Source organism: Spizellomyces punctatus (genome assembly GCF_000182565.1).
Source record: "Spizellomyces punctatus DAOM BR117 chromosome Unknown supercont1.1, whole genome shotgun sequence".
NCBI lineage: Eukaryota > Fungi > Chytridiomycota > Chytridiomycetes > Spizellomycetales > Spizellomycetaceae > Spizellomyces > Spizellomyces punctatus.
Genome location: NW_015971537.1, coordinates 1,917,254 through 1,933,849, shown reverse-complemented (window position 1 = coordinate 1,933,849; position 16,596 = coordinate 1,917,254). Strand labels below are relative to the sequence as shown.

General features: G+C 46.7%; 8 protein-coding genes across 8 annotated transcripts; 4 read left to right on the top strand and 4 right to left on the bottom strand.

Moving 5' to 3' along the window:
- The first annotated feature begins 44 nt into the window (after positions 1–44).
- SPPG_00749 (uncharacterized protein) lies at positions 45–1,077 on the top strand. The gene is made up of 3 exons (XM_016749078.1): positions 45–404; positions 463–851; positions 921–1,077. The coding sequence occupies exons 1-3, from the start codon at positions 73–75 to the stop codon at positions 983–985; spliced, it is 786 nt and encodes a 261-aa protein (XP_016613113.1). The 5' UTR covers positions 45–72; the 3' UTR covers positions 986–1,077.
- A 180-nt stretch (positions 1,078–1,257) lies between these two features.
- SPPG_00748 (uncharacterized protein) lies at positions 1,258–3,520 on the bottom strand (the record flags this gene model as incomplete). Its single annotated transcript, XM_016749077.1, has 10 exons — positions 1,258–1,407; positions 1,470–1,777; positions 1,837–2,002; positions 2,069–2,155; positions 2,223–2,372; positions 2,444–2,650; positions 2,717–2,848; positions 2,911–3,025; positions 3,203–3,266; positions 3,337–3,520. 10 exons carry the CDS (start codon positions 3,518–3,520, stop codon positions 1,258–1,260), a joined length of 1,563 nt encoding a protein of 520 aa, XP_016613112.1.
- Positions 3,521–3,805: 285 nt separating this feature from the next.
- SPPG_00747 (glutaredoxin) lies at positions 3,806–4,303 on the bottom strand (the record flags this gene model as incomplete). Its single annotated transcript, XM_016749076.1, has 3 exons — positions 3,806–3,870; positions 3,948–4,131; positions 4,193–4,303. The coding sequence occupies 3 exons, from the start codon at positions 4,301–4,303 to the stop codon at positions 3,806–3,808; spliced, it is 360 nt and encodes a 119-aa protein (XP_016613111.1).
- A 131-nt stretch (positions 4,304–4,434) lies between these two features.
- Positions 4,435–7,824, top strand: SPPG_00746 (exodeoxyribonuclease III (xth)). Its single transcript, XM_016749075.1, has 11 exons — positions 4,435–4,512; positions 4,572–4,589; positions 4,669–4,729; positions 4,787–4,884; positions 4,946–5,170; positions 5,241–5,293; positions 5,363–5,435; positions 5,496–5,701; positions 5,771–5,784; positions 5,838–7,609; positions 7,686–7,824. Exons 1-10 carry the CDS (start codon positions 4,486–4,488, stop codon positions 7,115–7,117), a joined length of 2,055 nt encoding a protein of 684 aa, XP_016613110.1. The 5' UTR covers positions 4,435–4,485; the 3' UTR covers positions 7,118–7,609; positions 7,686–7,824.
- On the bottom strand, positions 7,054–10,338 carry SPPG_00745 (uncharacterized protein). The gene is made up of 14 exons (XM_016749074.1): positions 10,263–10,338; positions 10,107–10,191; positions 9,915–10,039; positions 9,754–9,842; positions 9,647–9,696; positions 9,402–9,583; positions 9,296–9,331; positions 9,086–9,231; positions 8,863–9,022; positions 8,663–8,797; positions 8,465–8,604; positions 7,773–8,384; positions 7,635–7,710; positions 7,054–7,573 (listed from the first exon to the last, which is right to left on the bottom strand). The coding sequence occupies exons 1-14, from the start codon at positions 10,308–10,310 to the stop codon at positions 7,214–7,216; spliced, it is 2,244 nt and encodes a 747-aa protein (XP_016613109.1). The 5' UTR covers positions 10,311–10,338; the 3' UTR covers positions 7,054–7,213.
- Positions 10,339–10,447: 109 nt separating this feature from the next.
- Positions 10,448–12,667, top strand: SPPG_00744 (uncharacterized protein). Its single transcript, XM_016749073.1, has 8 exons — positions 10,448–10,784; positions 10,918–11,017; positions 11,081–11,151; positions 11,225–11,335; positions 11,407–11,871; positions 11,932–12,121; positions 12,196–12,308; positions 12,367–12,667. The coding sequence occupies exons 2-8, from the start codon at positions 10,934–10,936 to the stop codon at positions 12,533–12,535; spliced, it is 1,203 nt and encodes a 400-aa protein (XP_016613108.1). The 5' UTR covers positions 10,448–10,784; positions 10,918–10,933; the 3' UTR covers positions 12,536–12,667.
- A 91-nt stretch (positions 12,668–12,758) lies between these two features.
- SPPG_00743 (proteasome regulatory particle lid subunit RPN7) lies at positions 12,759–14,462 on the top strand. Its single transcript, XM_016749072.1, has 8 exons — positions 12,759–12,862; positions 12,937–13,042; positions 13,096–13,301; positions 13,373–13,518; positions 13,575–13,794; positions 13,859–13,967; positions 14,024–14,192; positions 14,247–14,462. Exons 1-8 carry the CDS (start codon positions 12,842–12,844, stop codon positions 14,419–14,421), a joined length of 1,152 nt encoding a protein of 383 aa, XP_016613107.1. The 5' UTR covers positions 12,759–12,841; the 3' UTR covers positions 14,422–14,462.
- A 132-nt stretch (positions 14,463–14,594) lies between these two features.
- SPPG_00742 (uncharacterized protein) lies at positions 14,595–16,524 on the bottom strand (the record flags this gene model as incomplete). Its single annotated transcript, XM_016749071.1, has 5 exons — positions 14,595–14,897; positions 14,959–15,013; positions 15,133–15,277; positions 15,339–15,653; positions 15,902–16,524. Coding segments are annotated over 5 exons (1,298 nt in total), but the record flags the coding sequence as incomplete, so codon positions are not given.
- Between the last annotated feature and the right edge of the window lie 72 nt (positions 16,525–16,596).

Below are 16,596 nucleotides of genomic sequence, written 5' to 3'. Positions count from 1 at the left end.
TTTACTTCTTTTTGGCCATGGTATAAGCAGCCTCTGTAAATGTAAGTCTGCAGTGCAATAACCGAACTAATAATGGGACGACGCAAGGCATCAACTTTAAAAGGGAAAGCACAGAAAGAAGATGCTCAACAAGAAAGTCTCGTCAAGGATACTGAGCGTACGTCTTTTGAAGAGCAATCAGAAGAACGCTCTTCACCTGAACCAGAAACCGACGAGGGAATCATTCAAAGCGAAAGCTCTACGCCAGTGAACGAAGAGGACCCAGACTACGACTCGGACGAAATTGTGTATTCATCAGAGGACGACGAGGAAGAAGTTGAGGAAGCACCGGAAGCTGTTTCCATCAAAGCTGCCAAAGAGGATGCGTTGTCCGCGGCCCAGGTTGCTCGGGAATTGGAGAAGAAGTATGTTTTTGGCCCATTTAAGCACTTTTCTGTGCTCTGACCATTAACGTCCCCACAGACAGAAAGCGGAAGAAAAGGCAAAGCGCCGTGCCCATACTTCCCGCTTAGCCGCGCAACATGCCGAAAAAAAGTCCCGTCTTGCTGACGGCCTCACCAGATTGCCCGACGAACTACTACAAGCAGCCGAGGAGCTTGACGAAAGAGAAGATCAAGGGGAGGAAGAATCACCAAAAGCAGGCAAACACACACGATTGATTGATGATAATTCCGATGATGAGAAGCCACAGAAGCGACGAAGAAAGAAATCTGCGGCTTCTGGGGAATATATTGTGAACGGCTTCAGGGTGGTGGCTAGGAATGCGATATCAAAGCCTTCTGCAGCGGATATGAAAGTGTTGGAGTTTCGAAACCGGCAACTGTTTGGTGACAGAATCAAGAGGGCAGATGGTCAGTCTTACTCCGTTTGCATCGCACCGTTTTTGAACAGCTTGCCTCTGACGCTATTGTTTCTAATAGGTCCAACAAATTTCTCGTCAGCGCGAAGAACAAACGGGGCGCCTGCATTCTTTGTTCGTACATAAATTCCATTTCCCTGCCTTTTAATTGTAATTATTTATTTTGCAGTGTCTGGCTGTATCTCTTTGCAAAACAAGTAAACATAAACATATTGGAATGGTTGTTCAGAGAGCCAAGAGACCCATTGGCTGCTGCTTGGCCCATGAGAGCAAGCACCGCATGGCGTAGTTATTACTTCAGACACTCAATTAAGTTAGTCTATATCGCCCGTATGTGGCTATAAACTATTCCAAAGGACAATCAGTTCCGTGTTGACTGTTTTCCTTCTGTCACCCTGTCATCGTTTGCGCCGATGACTTCTACGCCGTGACGCAGAACGACTTCTTGACCGGCTTCGCGGCCGTTTACGGGTTGCCGTTTTGTGCCGCTCATTGTCACCACGCTTCCTCACCGACTTCTCATCCCTTTCCGTTCTTCGTTTTATTTCCTACGTTCAATTGGGAGGGTGAGACTGTGCTTCCGCCGACATATGGTCCAAGATGAGCATACCGATGACACAATGTGAGGGTTTGTTACATTTTTGTGCGTTTCTTTGACTTCTTTCGTTGTATCCGACTGATTGACACTTTGACCAGGTGGCTTATCACCTTGATTCTCCCTGCTAGGGTCCTTGACCTCACAGGATCGCGAATCACTTTTCCCTTGCGCCCCATGTTCATTATGCTTTACTTTCGCCACTCCCATGCTACCACCGCCAGTGTTGCCAAAATTACAAATACGATACATGCCGCCTGGATTTTGGAAAGCATGAAAAAAGTTGCAGTTCGGGTTGGTACATCGACCTCGCTCATAATGACCTAGAATGTAAGATAAATTGTGCAACTCGAAGGTGATTGTTTACCGACACGGACATTACCACAAATCGCATGGTTCCATTCAATGATAGGGACAAATTCGCACGACAGTTGCCGTCCTCCAAACCATCGTCTGTCCATGATTTTATGTGCACATATAGCATCTTCCTCTTTTGCATACTGGACGTAGACATTGCCTCTTAGATGCACCGCCTCGTTACGGCAGACCTATTAATTCCGCCTTAAGATTCTTTGACGAAATCGCACTATTGGAAGTATAATGTTCTTCCTTACCATGAAGCAAGTGAGACGACCGATCTTAGCAAACTCCCCATGCACATCCTCGTAAAAGGCACTGAAATACTCGTCTTCATCTGTGTACTATCGCCCAGGATGATAGCTTCGGTCAACATTTGCGCAGGACATCACATCCACACATTGCACCAACCTCATCTCCTGCCGTCTGTTTTCCAGGAAATTGAAACATATTCTTCATAACCAGGGTGTTCTTTATTGTTGGTTCCGGATGGCGTAGTTTACAAAACTCCGCGAAGCGACAAGAACCAGTTTTCTGATGGTACGCACATACAAGTAACGCCTGTTTGCAGATACCCGACTTTAAGTCATCTTAGGACTGGCCAAGCCGGGAATCTGACGAAATTACAGTACCTTTTCCTTCAGTTCTGCAGCAAGAGAATGCAATTGCGGAGTTGGAGGCGCCTTGGTAGGCTCCTCATCCAATCGCGCGGTTATGGTTCTGGTATTATGCTCTTCGGATTCCTCAGCGGTTGGTGAAATGCCATTCTTGCTCAAGGCAGACTTTGACTTCAAAGATTCCAGAAACTTTGCTGCAGCTAACCGGCCTGCCTCTAATGGCTAAAATGGCGGTAAGTAAACTACAGGAAGTCATAAAACATGGCTAGCATTTAGAGTGATACATACCGAAAGAATGGTCGTTTGACGATCTGACAGGATGGATTGATTTGCCCTGGCATTACATACGATGGCTGCCGAAGCGGGCAAATCTCCTGGTACAGCTTGTGTCAACATCCCCAGTGATGGGTCCAAGGTTTTCTAAGAACTCATCAACATGAGTAATGGATATCACAGTTTGAAGAGCGCAAATATTTGCCGACCATGCTCGTTTCCTGTTGCGCTTTCTTCGCCTTCTCTTCTTCCAAACGGCGTCGATGAGCTGCGGCAAGCTCAAACTGTTGCTCTCGCGCTTCATAGCGTCTTCTCTGTTCTTGTCTGATGAGAGAACGCCGATCAAGAGGAAGTTAAGGATAAATGCGAATGAACGGCCATATAATGAAGCATTGTCGAAGACAGGTAAAAGCATATCAGGGGCGGATACGGTCTTTGCAAGTACATTCCTCATGACGTCGAAGGTTTCGAGCCGTTGGAATCCCGCGCTTGACAACATACCTTTCTTCCTCCAATAACTTCTCCTCTTGTAGTCTTTTAGCAATAAGCACTGGATCAGTTGCTTCTGAAAATAAACAAGTATTAGAAGATGCTGGCGGCTGGCGCCGCCGTCATAGACAGACTGTGACCGCAACCTTGTTCCTTTCGAGCATCTCTCGCTCTGGCATCCGAACGGCGAATTTCTTTGCGACGTTGGTATTTCCTTAGTCTCCGCCATTGCTGTCGAGTAAGTTGCCGGTTATTCGATGCTATTGCCATAGGTAACTGGATGTCTTCAGTGGGTGAGCCGAGCGGGCTTTGCACTGCTGTCGACTCCATGAGCCATTGGAGGTTGAATACGTTATGGAGAACAGTTCCCGACAAGAGTTTACATGAGCAGCCTCCTTGACGGACACAATACACAAACAAACTTGGGGAATGTCCTGCACGGCAACTAATTGAAGATCTTGCTGCCAGACGCGATTCAATTGCACGCATTTACAGATCTGGTGCTGGAGCCCCTTATCATGCAGCTATCATTGCAAAGAAACAGCAATATCTATTACAACATCATGATTTTCGTGCATAAGGACATATAATGTGCAATATGTAGATGGTCTATTCTCACTGATCAAGCAACTTCTGTAATTTACCACTATCGTGCGCTGCGTGAAGGTCATCGCATCCGCCTGTGACGCAAAACCAACAAAGAATCAGTCCGTTAGGGAGGGATTGATATCAACCGCTTTCCATACTCTCGACTTACCGATATGTTGACCCTTGATAAAAATGTTCGGAACAGTACGCTGTCCAGTTTTTTCTTTCAAATATTCCTGAATTGCCTGACCGTCCGGCCTTTCGTCTAGCTCAAAAAGCTCATACTTGACGCCGAGTGAATCCAGCAAATTCTTGGCCTTTTTGCAGTACGGACAGTAGCTCTTGGAGAATACCTGCAGAAGAGCACGTCAAACCACGGATTGCCCCAGCAACTTGCCAACGCATTAAACTTACCACAACTTTGTTTTCCTTGATGGCTTTCTCGACAAGTTCCTTGGATGCTGACATTTCTTCGGGTCCCGGGGTGTTGAAGAGGCGACGAGTGAGATCGTATATAAAGTTCATGTGTGGGGATGAGGGGCAGTATGGCAGCGTTTACAAATGTGTGGGATCGTCTTTTCATGACATAATGAGGACTTTCCATGACTGTGCCACCATCACTGTATTGAACACTTTCTGCTCGGCCTTTTGATCTTGAGCAATCTCATCACCTTTGGTGTGCAGTGCAGCACCCTGATGGCATTGCGATGCGCATACTTTCTTGGAATGTGAACGTGAGTAGCTACCTTTATCAATGCAGCTTAGCTCAAATGTTTACTTTCATGTTCTCCAGTCGGTTCGCACGCTACGGGTATGTGTGCATTTCTCTCAGTACCGGGAAACCGTGCTATTTGGGTCTACGCCTCCACCTGAGATGCTTTTACCAATAGCAATATCACCCATGGTGTGAGCACAAGAACTATCAGACGATTATAGAGGCGTTAAACGCAGGTATGTTTTGTCAATCGAGATTCATTGGACAGCCGGTTGACGTTGAGTTTGGCAAAGACATAATATGTCTTCAGGAAATGAAGATCACTCGAAGCAGCACTGATTCAGACCTTGCCCTCGTACCTGGGTACGATGCCTTCTTTTCGTATCCAAAGGCAAGTGGCGATCAGCGGCAATTTTACTCATGGCTCTTGTATCTGACATTGAACTATACAGAGAAGGCATGGATACTCGGGAGTAACCACTTATGTGAGGACTGATTATACCCCAATCGAGGCCGAGGAGGGATTTAGCGGACTTCTTTCAAAATCGTCCGGCATCGAGTCCAAAATAGGATGTTATGGTCAACTGTGGCACGAATTTTCGCCTGCCGAGCTGCTTGAGTTAGATAGCGAAGGGAGAGTAGTTATTACGGATCATCGCCTATTTGTATTAATCAACGTACGTCAGAATGGTATGGATCTTACGGTAACTATTTCCTCGCTGTAATAACTTACCGGGGTCATTCTAGATTTACTTTCCAGTGGATGACCCGTCAGAGGAGAGACAGGCCTTCCGATTCAAGTCTGTATAGTACTGTGTATTTTGCTGGCAGCTGTCAGATATTGACAGGGGAATTTTGACATAGTGCAGATTCTATCATGCTATACGGCTAAGGATCGAGGCTTTGATTGCCGGAGGTAGACAAGTCGTTATTGTCGGAGATGTAAGTATAGCACCCAAGCGTGAGGCTTCATCTCACTGTAGTTAATAGGTTTTGATATAGGTGAACACAACTCATCAAGAGATTGATCACTGTGACCCAAGGAAGAGCATGAGAGATCTAGGGATATCATGCTTCCATGAAACACCCACCCGGAGATGGATTCATGAATTGGTACAGCCACGCGGACCGATGTATGACATGTTTCGGTATTTCCATCCAACACAGGAGAAAGCTTTTACATGCTGGAATACGCTGCTGAATGCGCGGTGGGTATCCTTCTACCAATGAGCACATTGTATCTCGTATATAAAAGACTAAGCTGATCTCTCCCTTAGACCAGTTAATTATGGTAACGTTTTATTGTCGCTCTTGGTTCTGACCTTGAACTGACAACTCTTGCAGGCACCCGCATAGATTATGTACTTGCAACTGAAGGACTAATTCCATGGATGGCAGATGCCACAGTAGAAGCAGATATTATGGGAAGCGATCACTGTCCTGTTGCAGTCACGTTCCACGACACCAACCCAGTCAACGGAGATTGCTTAAAGAACGTGATGGCACCACCCGATTGGAAGCCTGGCGATAAAAGAGATCCTCCTCGACTGTGCGCAAAATTCTGGGATGAGTTTACCGGGAAGCAACAGAAGCTGAGCAGCTTTTTCAATAAAAAGTCTACTAGCCTTTCCGGAGGGTCGACTACCGAGTTGGGAGAGACAAGGTCGGGCGGAATTACACAGGAAGAAAGAAAAGAGACAATCATTGCAACGAACGGGAAGGGGGGCACTTTGGAGATAACGACTCCGCCTTCCGAGTCGTGCGCACAACCATCAACGATTTCGGTAGCTGCACCGCCCGCAGTGCATGCACAACCGTCGCAATCAACCCTCCCTGCCAGAAGTGGACCCTCAAAATTACGGGCCCCAACCAGAAAGGGTCAAAAATCAAAACAGAAGGCCATCAAAGTCGGGGTCAAGGTACCCCCAAGTCAGGGACAGTCATCAATAAGCTCCTTTCTATTGCCAAAAACGACGACCGCCGGTACGGCGAAACCCATCGTGGGCGAACCTATGTGCGACGCCACTCAAGATCTTCCATCGACCTCTCTGGAGACACCTCCATCCTTGGAAGATGCACAACCACTTTTCGAGAACCCACTCGCCTGCTCCTCAGATCCTGGTGTCGACTTGGACGTCCCTACGACTGGAAGGCTTTCTCAACCTACCACTCTAGGCACTATGTCGGCATCTCCAAATTCATCCACGGACCTTGATCAGGGAGACTCCACGTCCAGTGCTGGCACATGGTCGACCCCAAACGCTGCATCACAATGGCGCTCTCTCATGCGCCCCAAAGTAATACCCAAGTGCTGGCATGACGAGCCGGCCAAGGAATGGGTAGTAAATAAAACTGGTCCGAATCAGGGACGAATGTTTTATCTGTGCGCCAGACCCGTTGGACCGTCGGACATTGGTCTACTCAATTTCGAAGGAAAATCGGTAATTGTCCCCAAGAGCAGGCGTCTGGTGGGCGAATATCGTTGTGATTTCTTCGAGTGGAAAAACGGCCCCAAAAGAAAAGGTCAACAGGGTGGTCGAATAAGAAGCGCGACTGAGAATCTAAATGGTGAAGACACGAGACAGGGAGAAGATTCCTCTTTGAAAAAAAGTCGGACCAAATAAAGTTATATCTCAACGTCCACACCAGCGCTTATTTACAATAACCTAACATACGGAAAAGTCTAGCATAGCTACAGCAATACTCGGTTTTGTTCAGGTCTACACTGTCCCCCACGTCAATCGCACTGCATGATCTGTCTTTCGCGTTGTCGGCTTGATAAACCCAAGGAATTGCAACTCGGCAATTGATTTGATGAAACGCGCCTGAATATCAGTTCGGTCCAGTGAACTTCCCTCTGTTTCTTTCTCCACTATCGCCCCAAATGCCACAAACCAATCATAGAGATTGATCATCCTTCCACATTCCAAGTATAGCCTGTACGCGATGCTGGAGTCCTGTAGTGTATGACTGATTGTGTCGTCGCCTTTGGTGGTTGTTGGGCAGCAATCGCATTTGAGGTAATGCCGAGTTTGGCCTAACGCGGTCTGTATGACCGCTCGAGGTTGAGGATGAAATGCCTAACGAAGGGACCGTAAGTGTCCATACACATGAATGTACGCTATATGCACAGCAAAGTACCTTTTTCAGGCGCGCGGCATTGGAGTAATAAACCACCTCATGTAATGGCAGGTTCTTATAACACTTGGTAGCGTCGCTAGAAAGAAAATACGACATCAACAAACTTGCTAGCTTACCCCCATCGATACACTCTCACACCTGAGAAACTCTTTCAAGAAATCGGAAACACGTTTCAGAAAAGCTTGCGTGGTGCCCTCTTTTACGTGCTCGACAATTGGCTTCAAGCGTTTAGATACATTGGTAGTTCGACTTCCTGAAGCCAACGAAAGTGCCCGCTTTCGTTCATGCTTCAAAGTGTACGAATCTGCTTCATCGCTTTCGCTACTATCTGGATCCGAATCGACAAATTCGTTGAGATCTTCCATCAGCTTCTGTATTGCCGCGCATTCCAATCGACAGGCATCAGAGGAACTATTGGTCTGTTGCAGGGCTGCGAGGCAACCTTCCAGGTACTGCCTTGTTTCCAGAATGCTCCGCTTTCTCAACAAAAGCATGATTGCACTCATATACTCGGTTTCAACAAAGCCTCCTTGGAGGGCCATCATATGAAGTACTCGCTTCGATCGGCTGAAACTGGGACTATTGAGAGCTTTCTGAAGTTCCAATACGCAACACAACGCCGCATGATAGCGGATCTGGTATCGAACGATCCTTTGGAAGCATTCAGAAAGCCAGGCCTTTACAACGGTGTCATTGAGAAGCAGACGGGCCACGTGGTCTGGATGTGTTTTTGCGTGTGCCTCGATATATCTTCATCACGGATTAAATTCAATCTCGGGCAACTGAATGCGCCTCAAAATGCAAGGTGTAAAACAGATATGCTACGGTACCTTTTGAACGATTTCAGTAGCCGTATATCAATAATATGCTCCGGTTCCAAGATATCCTGCATCTGATCGTTGCGATCTGCTGCATACATATCCCACAGTATGCTCAGTGGATTCGAATAGTAATAGTCCATCACGGCATACTGTTGCAATCCCGTCAGAATCAGAGGCAGTATCCACATTCGCCCTGTCGTTACGTACCTTCAGCGCCCGCACAAATCCGCCGACAGACAATGTGTGCAACTGGTAGCTATTGATGAGCAACTCATAAGGCTCAAGGGCCAGCTTTAACCCAACGCAGCCTTCGTGTGATTCTATCTCAGGTTTCAACAAAAGCTGCAAATGACTCCTTTTTCAGATCTCGTTCATTTGTCCGCAGTACCTGTGATCCGTAACTTTACCTCCTCCACGATAGCATTAATGCAATCATTCGAGTGCTGTAATTTGAACTTTTCCATCCGAAGCAACGACAGCACCGCCCGCGGTAAACTTTGATGCAACGCCTCAATGGAAGTTGCGACACCAAATATAAAGACAAACGGCAAGGTGCCTTGATATTCACTTTGGAGCAGAACTAGAAGTTAGACTCTCGGATATATGCGAGAATTAACGTGCCACACCAACCTGCAGATGTTAATAAGATCCTGGATTACAATAGGATCAAAGCATTCGAAATCGGGTATGATCGCAACCAAATGTCCTCGGCTATTTCGTTCACGATGCCAGTCAGCCAAGATTTGCATATCATAATTTGGAGCCTTTATGCGTGGCTGAAATCAAGGCTTGTGTCAGTTGTCCATGTCTGCAGCAAACAGGGCTCGCCTTTTGACCAACCTGGTAGGATGACAGGTTCCCATTCTGGTTATTGTTCTACGTGTGTACGATCAGGTAAATGAGTTGCATATCGGGGTACCGACTAAGCCAGTTGAGACAAGCAGACCTCCATCTGGTCTTCCGCTACTGTAGGTCGCATGTCCAAGAACTGTTCTATCATCGATTTCACGGTAGTCTTGAGAGTCAGGCACTCTCTCGAAGGTAGGATAGCTACTGAATGACAGGTGTTCTGGGTCAACTTTGCGGTTACGTGGGAGAAAAGGAGTTCTTGGTCGGGAATGTTGATTCCTGCAAAAATGCATAAGTAAATGAGATTACGCTAGCTGAATAGATTGACTCCGTCCTTATTACCGGCGAAGATCAACCCAGTTGGCACCTCACGGAAAGGGAGGACCAGCGATCTATCGGCCATTTTCATGAGCTTGTTCCAATTGATCTTCAAGAAATTACATACATACTGTGCACTGCATTGAATGCTTGCATAGGCGTTATTGACGAAATCTACAATATTGTCGATGGCTTGGGAGTTGTGCTTTACGAGGACTCTCTGTTCCACGGGTGCCAGTCAGATTTGAATATTACTGCGAAACCTGCTTTCGCTCCGACTAGCGTTTCTTACATTGATAGTTTCCTCAATTGCTCTCCATCGTTGTTTATAGCAGCGAAATCTCTGACGGCATAGCGCTTCTGGTTCCTGGCCTCCGTAAAGTCGTTGGAAGCCTTCACATTCTCGCAGTAAACTATCTTTATACCAAATAACACGGTGAGAGGCTCGTGGCCAGTGTGAGGACTGGTTAGAGACTCGCCGTACCATTCTTGGGCGATTTCTGCTTTGATCTCTTTACGGATGGGGTACTTGACGCTCGCGTTGTCTTTGGCAAAACGAGGAATGTACCCTAAATGTGGTCAACAATAACGTTGAAAATTGGGTCCTGGAGAGTTGCAAGCGTACGAGTGCAGCAGGTACCTCCGAAACAGACTCAAACAAGGCCGTGTTTGCTTGGTGGATGGTCATGTCAACATTAAAGTTGCAAAAGAAACCCTAACCCTAACCCTGCCAAATGTCCGAACGATCCGAACGTTGGTTGTAACCAATTTGAAATTTCTTTCCGTTTCTGCCCAATGCGTTTTATTTTTCCAAAAAGACTTTGGGAGGACAACGCCGTTTTGGCTTTTGTTGAGAGCAGGGTATTTAAAGGCTGGGGATCGTTCATCGTCTTCCGCCAACCAAACGCCCGCATCTCTCGAATTTCATTCCACACGGTCGGGCTCCTCCGTGCTCCTGACCAGGAAGATCCTCGAGAACTCATTCCCTACCCTCACGTGCCGGCACGTCTTTCATTCCGCTCGTCACGCTGGCGGCTCAAAGTAAACCTCCTCAAGACCCGTCGGTCGCATTGAAGCGACGGCGACCTGCGCGACAAAATCGTGGGGGAAGAAAGGACCCTCATAGACAGGATATAAAGGACGCTGGTAGAATACGGAAAAGGTTGGCTTCTTTTGTCATTTCGCATCCGATCCTCCGTGGATGCCAAAGGTGCAGCACCTCCGGCTCAAACCAAAAGAAGATGGATCACGATCTTGGGAGTATGCGCCTCATCAAAAGTACCTTCCACTTTCAGATCTCTAGTGTATAGAATGTTATTCCCTTCGAGGGAAGATTATGTCTCTGACGAGGCATTAAGAAACCTGAGACTATACAAATACTCGTCTATAGACAAGGTTCGTTTCGAGATGAATTTGGTGATCGGGTCTTCCGTCACTGATTGACCTGCCTCATTATAGTCGCCCGTTTCGCGGTATATCCTTCGCCCTTATTGGGAGTTTTGCACCACCTTATTCCCATTGTGGCTCGCGTAAGTACGCAATTCTTCTGCAAGCAGCGATGTGGCGATGGCTATGTGTACTGATTCGATCGCCGCCTTGTAGACCCAACCTGATCACTCTTCTAGGATTTTTCTTTGTTCTGGCCAACGTTGCAATTGTCCTCATCTACACTCCCGACTTGGCAACACCTGGCCCTTCATGGATCTACTTCAGGTACCGCTCTAATACTTCATAGCGTGATGCAGGGATCCAAGCTGACCAGGTGTTTGATTCTGTAAAAAAAGCTTTGCTCTCGGAATATGGTTGTACTCGACGTTCGATAACGTTGACGGAAAGCAGGCTCGGCGCACTGGGAGCAGCTCTCCCCTCGGCGAACTCTTTGATCACGGCGTAGATTCACTAAACTGCGCATTTGGGACGATTGTTCAGGCGGCCGGATTGGGAATGGGCTTGACTTGGTACACAGTGCTCTTGCACTCTCTGGCGACCATAACGTTCTTCTTCGCCACATGGGAGAACTATCACACAGGATCTCTTTATCTTGGGTATATCAATGGGCCTACCGAAGGATTGATCATTGCGGTGGGATTGCTCATCGCTTCGGGAATTTATGGGCCTGGAATATGGTGGCAGAAGGTTTCTGCTGCATCACCATTCCTTGCGAACTTTGTTCCGGGAGACTGGCCTCTAATCAATGTCATGCTGGGAGGCATGTTAGCAATGATGGCATTCACTCAGGTGCCTGTTAGGTGCGTGGACAGGTGCCCGTTTCGTTCAATCTGGGATATTAACACCTCTACTGATTCCAGTATCTACCGTGTTTACGAAGCTTGCCGTGGCAAAGGACGGAGTGTGGCTGAAGCATATGGCCAGATCACACCATTTGCACTGTATATGGCAGCCATCTACTTTTGGGTCGGCTCGCCATTTTCTTTTATTTTGGATAAACATCTGATCGTTTTCATAATGACAATGGGTCTGGTGTTTGGACGAATTGCGGTGAGTACCAGTGTGAATGGAATCATCCCCTCGTCTCCGACTCTCATGACACTTTTTTTTTTTGGTTCATGTAGACTGCAATCATCCTTGCACACGTTACTCACAGTGATTATCCGACGTACTGGGGACTATTGACCCCCGTTTTCTTTGGCGCCATTGTTACAAATGTTCCTCTCATCGTTAGAAGGTATGATAGCGCATTCATATTGAAGCAGATGGCACACCAGCTGACATTTGATTGGCAGTGGACCAATATTATCCCCGGCTGGGGAATCGCTGTACATCTACGCCCTTTTCGCGTATGCTACCATTTCATATGCTCACTGGGCTCTCGCTGTGATTGATCGTTTCTGTACTTATTTGGGCATATCCTGTCTGCGGATCCCATACCGTCCCATTGGCGCTAGGCCGTAAGGCAACGAAATGCAAGAGTCTCCTATCGTATTTTTTATTGCGGACATTTACATTTATCATCGAATTCGTTGGGATATGGCACATCCATATATTGGCATACATTGTTTTAAATATATCCTCCATTCGAATTGAGTCGGGGTTCTGCGTTTTGTATTTTGAAAACGGGCACAAGCAACCTGTTGCTATAGCAGACGATGGATGACGCGGCTAACGTCGGCAACGCGTCCTGCAGCAAGCTAAGACATTCCTAAGATCCCCCTACCTCATCCATCATCTGACGACTTCTTTACTGTGACATTTGGCAACATGAACGAGGTCATTCCGAAGGTATTGACTTTGCTTGGGTGCACGTAGGTCGCTGGCGTTTTTCAACCACTAAGTTCTTTTGCACGCTTTGTCAGATTCCAAATTTGGACCTTGCCCATTATCACTTCATTCTCGGCGCTGGGCCGACAGAGCTCCAAGCAGAGGCCAAGAATAAGCTATTTGAAGCTATCAAGGCTGATAGTACGTATGCGTATCTTTCATTAGCGCTCCAAGTGTTAACATTTTATGTGTAGACATGGCGCCATACTACAAGCTGTTTTGCGAGGAGTTTGGGTTCCCCATAGACAACGGTTTACTCTCCCAAATGCAGACAGCCAATGAAGAGGAATTGAAGCGATTGGACGAAAAGTTGGAGGATGCGGAGAAAAACTTGGGCGAGACAGATATCAGCGATGCGTTGATTGCAAAAGCTCAGTATCTGGCCAAAATTGGTGATAAGGTTAGACGGAACGTAGTATTTTACGCAGGACATTAACGGCAACTTGATCGTCTGACGCAACTTTGCTGCAGGAAAAAGCACTTTCCGCTTATCGAGTTGCATTTGAAAAGACTGGTCCGTTAGGGCACCGGATTGACTTGGTGTTTGCCAAAATTCGCATTGGCTTCTTCTTCCGCGACAATGAGCTCATCAGCAGAAACATTGAAAAAGCAAAGACGTGCGTTCCTCCGCTAAGCTTGTCTGGTTATTACCCGTCTAATGCTCTCTGTTCAGTTTGATCGAAGAAGGGGGAGACTGGGACCGTCGGAACCGGCTGAAGGTGTACGAAGGCATTTATCGTATCTCAATTCGTGACTTCAAAGGAGCCGTCAATCTGTTCTTGGATACCTTGGCAACATTCACCTCAACCGAGCTTATGGAATACAAGGACTTTGTCAAGTACACAGTGTTGACTGCCGCCCTAACGCTCAATCGACCAGACTTCAAAGCCAAGGTAGGTTTCACCATTTTAGCTGAAATGATTTCTTCCCTTATGTATCTCATATCCTTTCGGAAAGGTGATCAACGCTCCTGAAATTCTGGAAGTGCTACACGAAATCCCGAATCTGTCAGATTTTGCCAACTCTTTATATAACTGTCATTACTCGCAGTTCTTCCAGTCTCTTGGTAAGCACTTTTTTGTCGTTGATTGCTCGTGCACTTGGTCACTAACCTGCCGTCAGCCGCTATTGAGCAAACCATCAAAGTAGACCGGTTGTTGAATGCGCACTACCGATATTATGTACGAGAAATGCGGATTGCGGTGTATGCTCAACTTTTGGAATCTTACCGAAGTTTGAGTATCGAGTCAATGGCGAATTCGTTTGGTGTGACCGAGGAGTGGATTGATAGGTATGTTTTGAGTGATATATACTTACCAGCTCACATGCTCACAAGTTGCTTTAGCGACTTGTCAAAGTACATTGCTGCTGGTCGATTAAATGCAGTGATTGACAAGGTTGGAGGGATTGTGGAAACTAATCGGCCTGATGCGAAAAACGCGCAATATCAGTCGACCATCAAGCAGGGCGACTTGTTGTTGAATCGCATACAGAAACTGTCGCGTGTCATTAATGTATAAAATAATATTTGTGTGGTTGAAACCTATGGGTGCTATCCCGGTATCTCTTCAAGTGTTGAGCAGATACTCCTATACTGTCAAGGCTTGGCCTTGGATTGCGGAATGCTACTAGCGAACGAACCAATTTTATGAAAAAGGTGAGAGGTACCTGCGAGGTCCGCACACACACATTAAGGGAAAGGAGAATTCTTTTTTTTATTTTTGAGAATTTTGAGTATAAAGCTCCAATAGGAGTGGAAGTGCAAATATGGGCAATACCACCAACAACGGTACAGGTGAACGCCAACACGAATACTGCCCCAGCTACCTAATACCACTATCTTAAAATAAAACCAACCTTAAACCCATTCAGATCCCGCTTTGCAGGAGGTAAATATGCCGTGCTAACTCGCAGCGCCGTCAAAACTTGGTCATGTAGAGATGGATGAAGGCTTATACTTTCCACCTGTCCATTGCCTCGCCAAGAGGTTACGATACTACGATATACGCTTTAACCCAATGGACAAACTAGGCTAAATCGCTTCTTGTGCGACATACCTCTCTTGGGCGGACGTTACAGATTGTGAACAATCGAGATATAGAATTTTCATTGCTGAGACAAATCAAACGTTGACAGTCGTATAAGAATACTAATGACTCGGCTATGGCTGCAGAATAGAAGGGGACGCCACACCCACAAAACAAAAAAAAGACATGACATTGACACTTCACCTGGATGCATCTTTTCCGAATGTCCTAAATTTTGAGTGTAAATAGAGAGTACCCTTTCGAGAGAAGTCGCATCCATCGTTGGGTCTAATATGTCGTGTACTGGCGTATTGGTGCTGACTGCCATATTCCAATTGAGTATCCACAACTAGACTAATCTTAATTCCAGATCCAATGACAGCGTGTATATGAGGTAAGGCTCGACGTACCAATAATCGCGGTTCATCAGACCCTTGAGTCTGGATTATAAAACGGTAACTCGCGTGGGCATCCGCAGATTCCAATAGATCATCCGCAAAAAAGCTGACGAATGTACGATTCAAAGCGTCCTTTTCAGTGGTGAGTGGGGATGATGCAGTATCTGCTACCACAAAATCCACCCAATATCTGAAAAGCTTCACTCCTCGAATGTGCTCGGCGATATTGGTGGCATCTTGGGGGATTTCATCAAAATAACACTCTCCAACTGGTTGTTGGCAACTAGCACATAAAGCCGGCGCGTAGCGGCCCAACCGTAGCGAGCCCTGGTTTTAAAAGAAAGAAGCGATCAGACATATTCAGAAGCATAATTGCGGGGAACAGGCATTCCATCCACCGTTGACAAAGTGGAAATGTTCTCTGAGGTAGTAGATCAGCGCCCACTACTATAGACGCGGACGTATTTGCACAGAGATTCAATATGGGAAGAATGTATCGACAGGACAGTCTTCAATAGCGACATCCCTCTTCTATTACTTCCGTTATGCGGACAAGAGGCTTTTGCAAAACGCACCTTATTTGCCCCTGCGAGATCAACACTTAGGCGCGGCAGATCCACATCCTCGGGATGCAGTACCACGTAGCTTCTCGCAACCAACACTGCATGGCGCTGCGCAAGGATGACACCAGCTTTCTGCCCCGGTAATTGCGAGTAATCTTCTCTATGGCAGGCCCAACAGTCTGTCAATTCATGCCAATACTCTGACGGCATGTCGATGATGCGTCGAAAATGATGTGCTTGCTCTGATGCTTCATCGGGTGAAGACGTTGGCAAAAAAGCTGTTTTACAAGTTTGGCAATGAATTTGAGTGAGCCCTTGAAAAGCTTTTATTGCCGCCCCCGGGTCTGTCGCTGAACGTGATTTATAATCGTCCAGGGAAGAGCGCAATGAGAATTTCAAGTCAACATTCTCCGACTTTACAGTGGTTGTGGCGGAGCGAGGGTCTATGGATACTGGGAGGGAAAGGATCTGCGGTGGATCTTGCTCGTTGGGGGTATACGAAATGCTCTTTTCTTGGAATTTTAACTTCTCTACAGGTAGCCGCTCCGGAGATTCATTTATCGAGATCGTCAGAGAACGGACGTTGGGTAATATTTCAAGAAAAGCGGGTGGAAAACTAGATTGGGAAGACATGGCACTAGGTGCAAGATCCAAGTGCAAAGGTGATCTCAATAAGTCTAGTCTCTTGTTGTCATGGCAACTTCGCA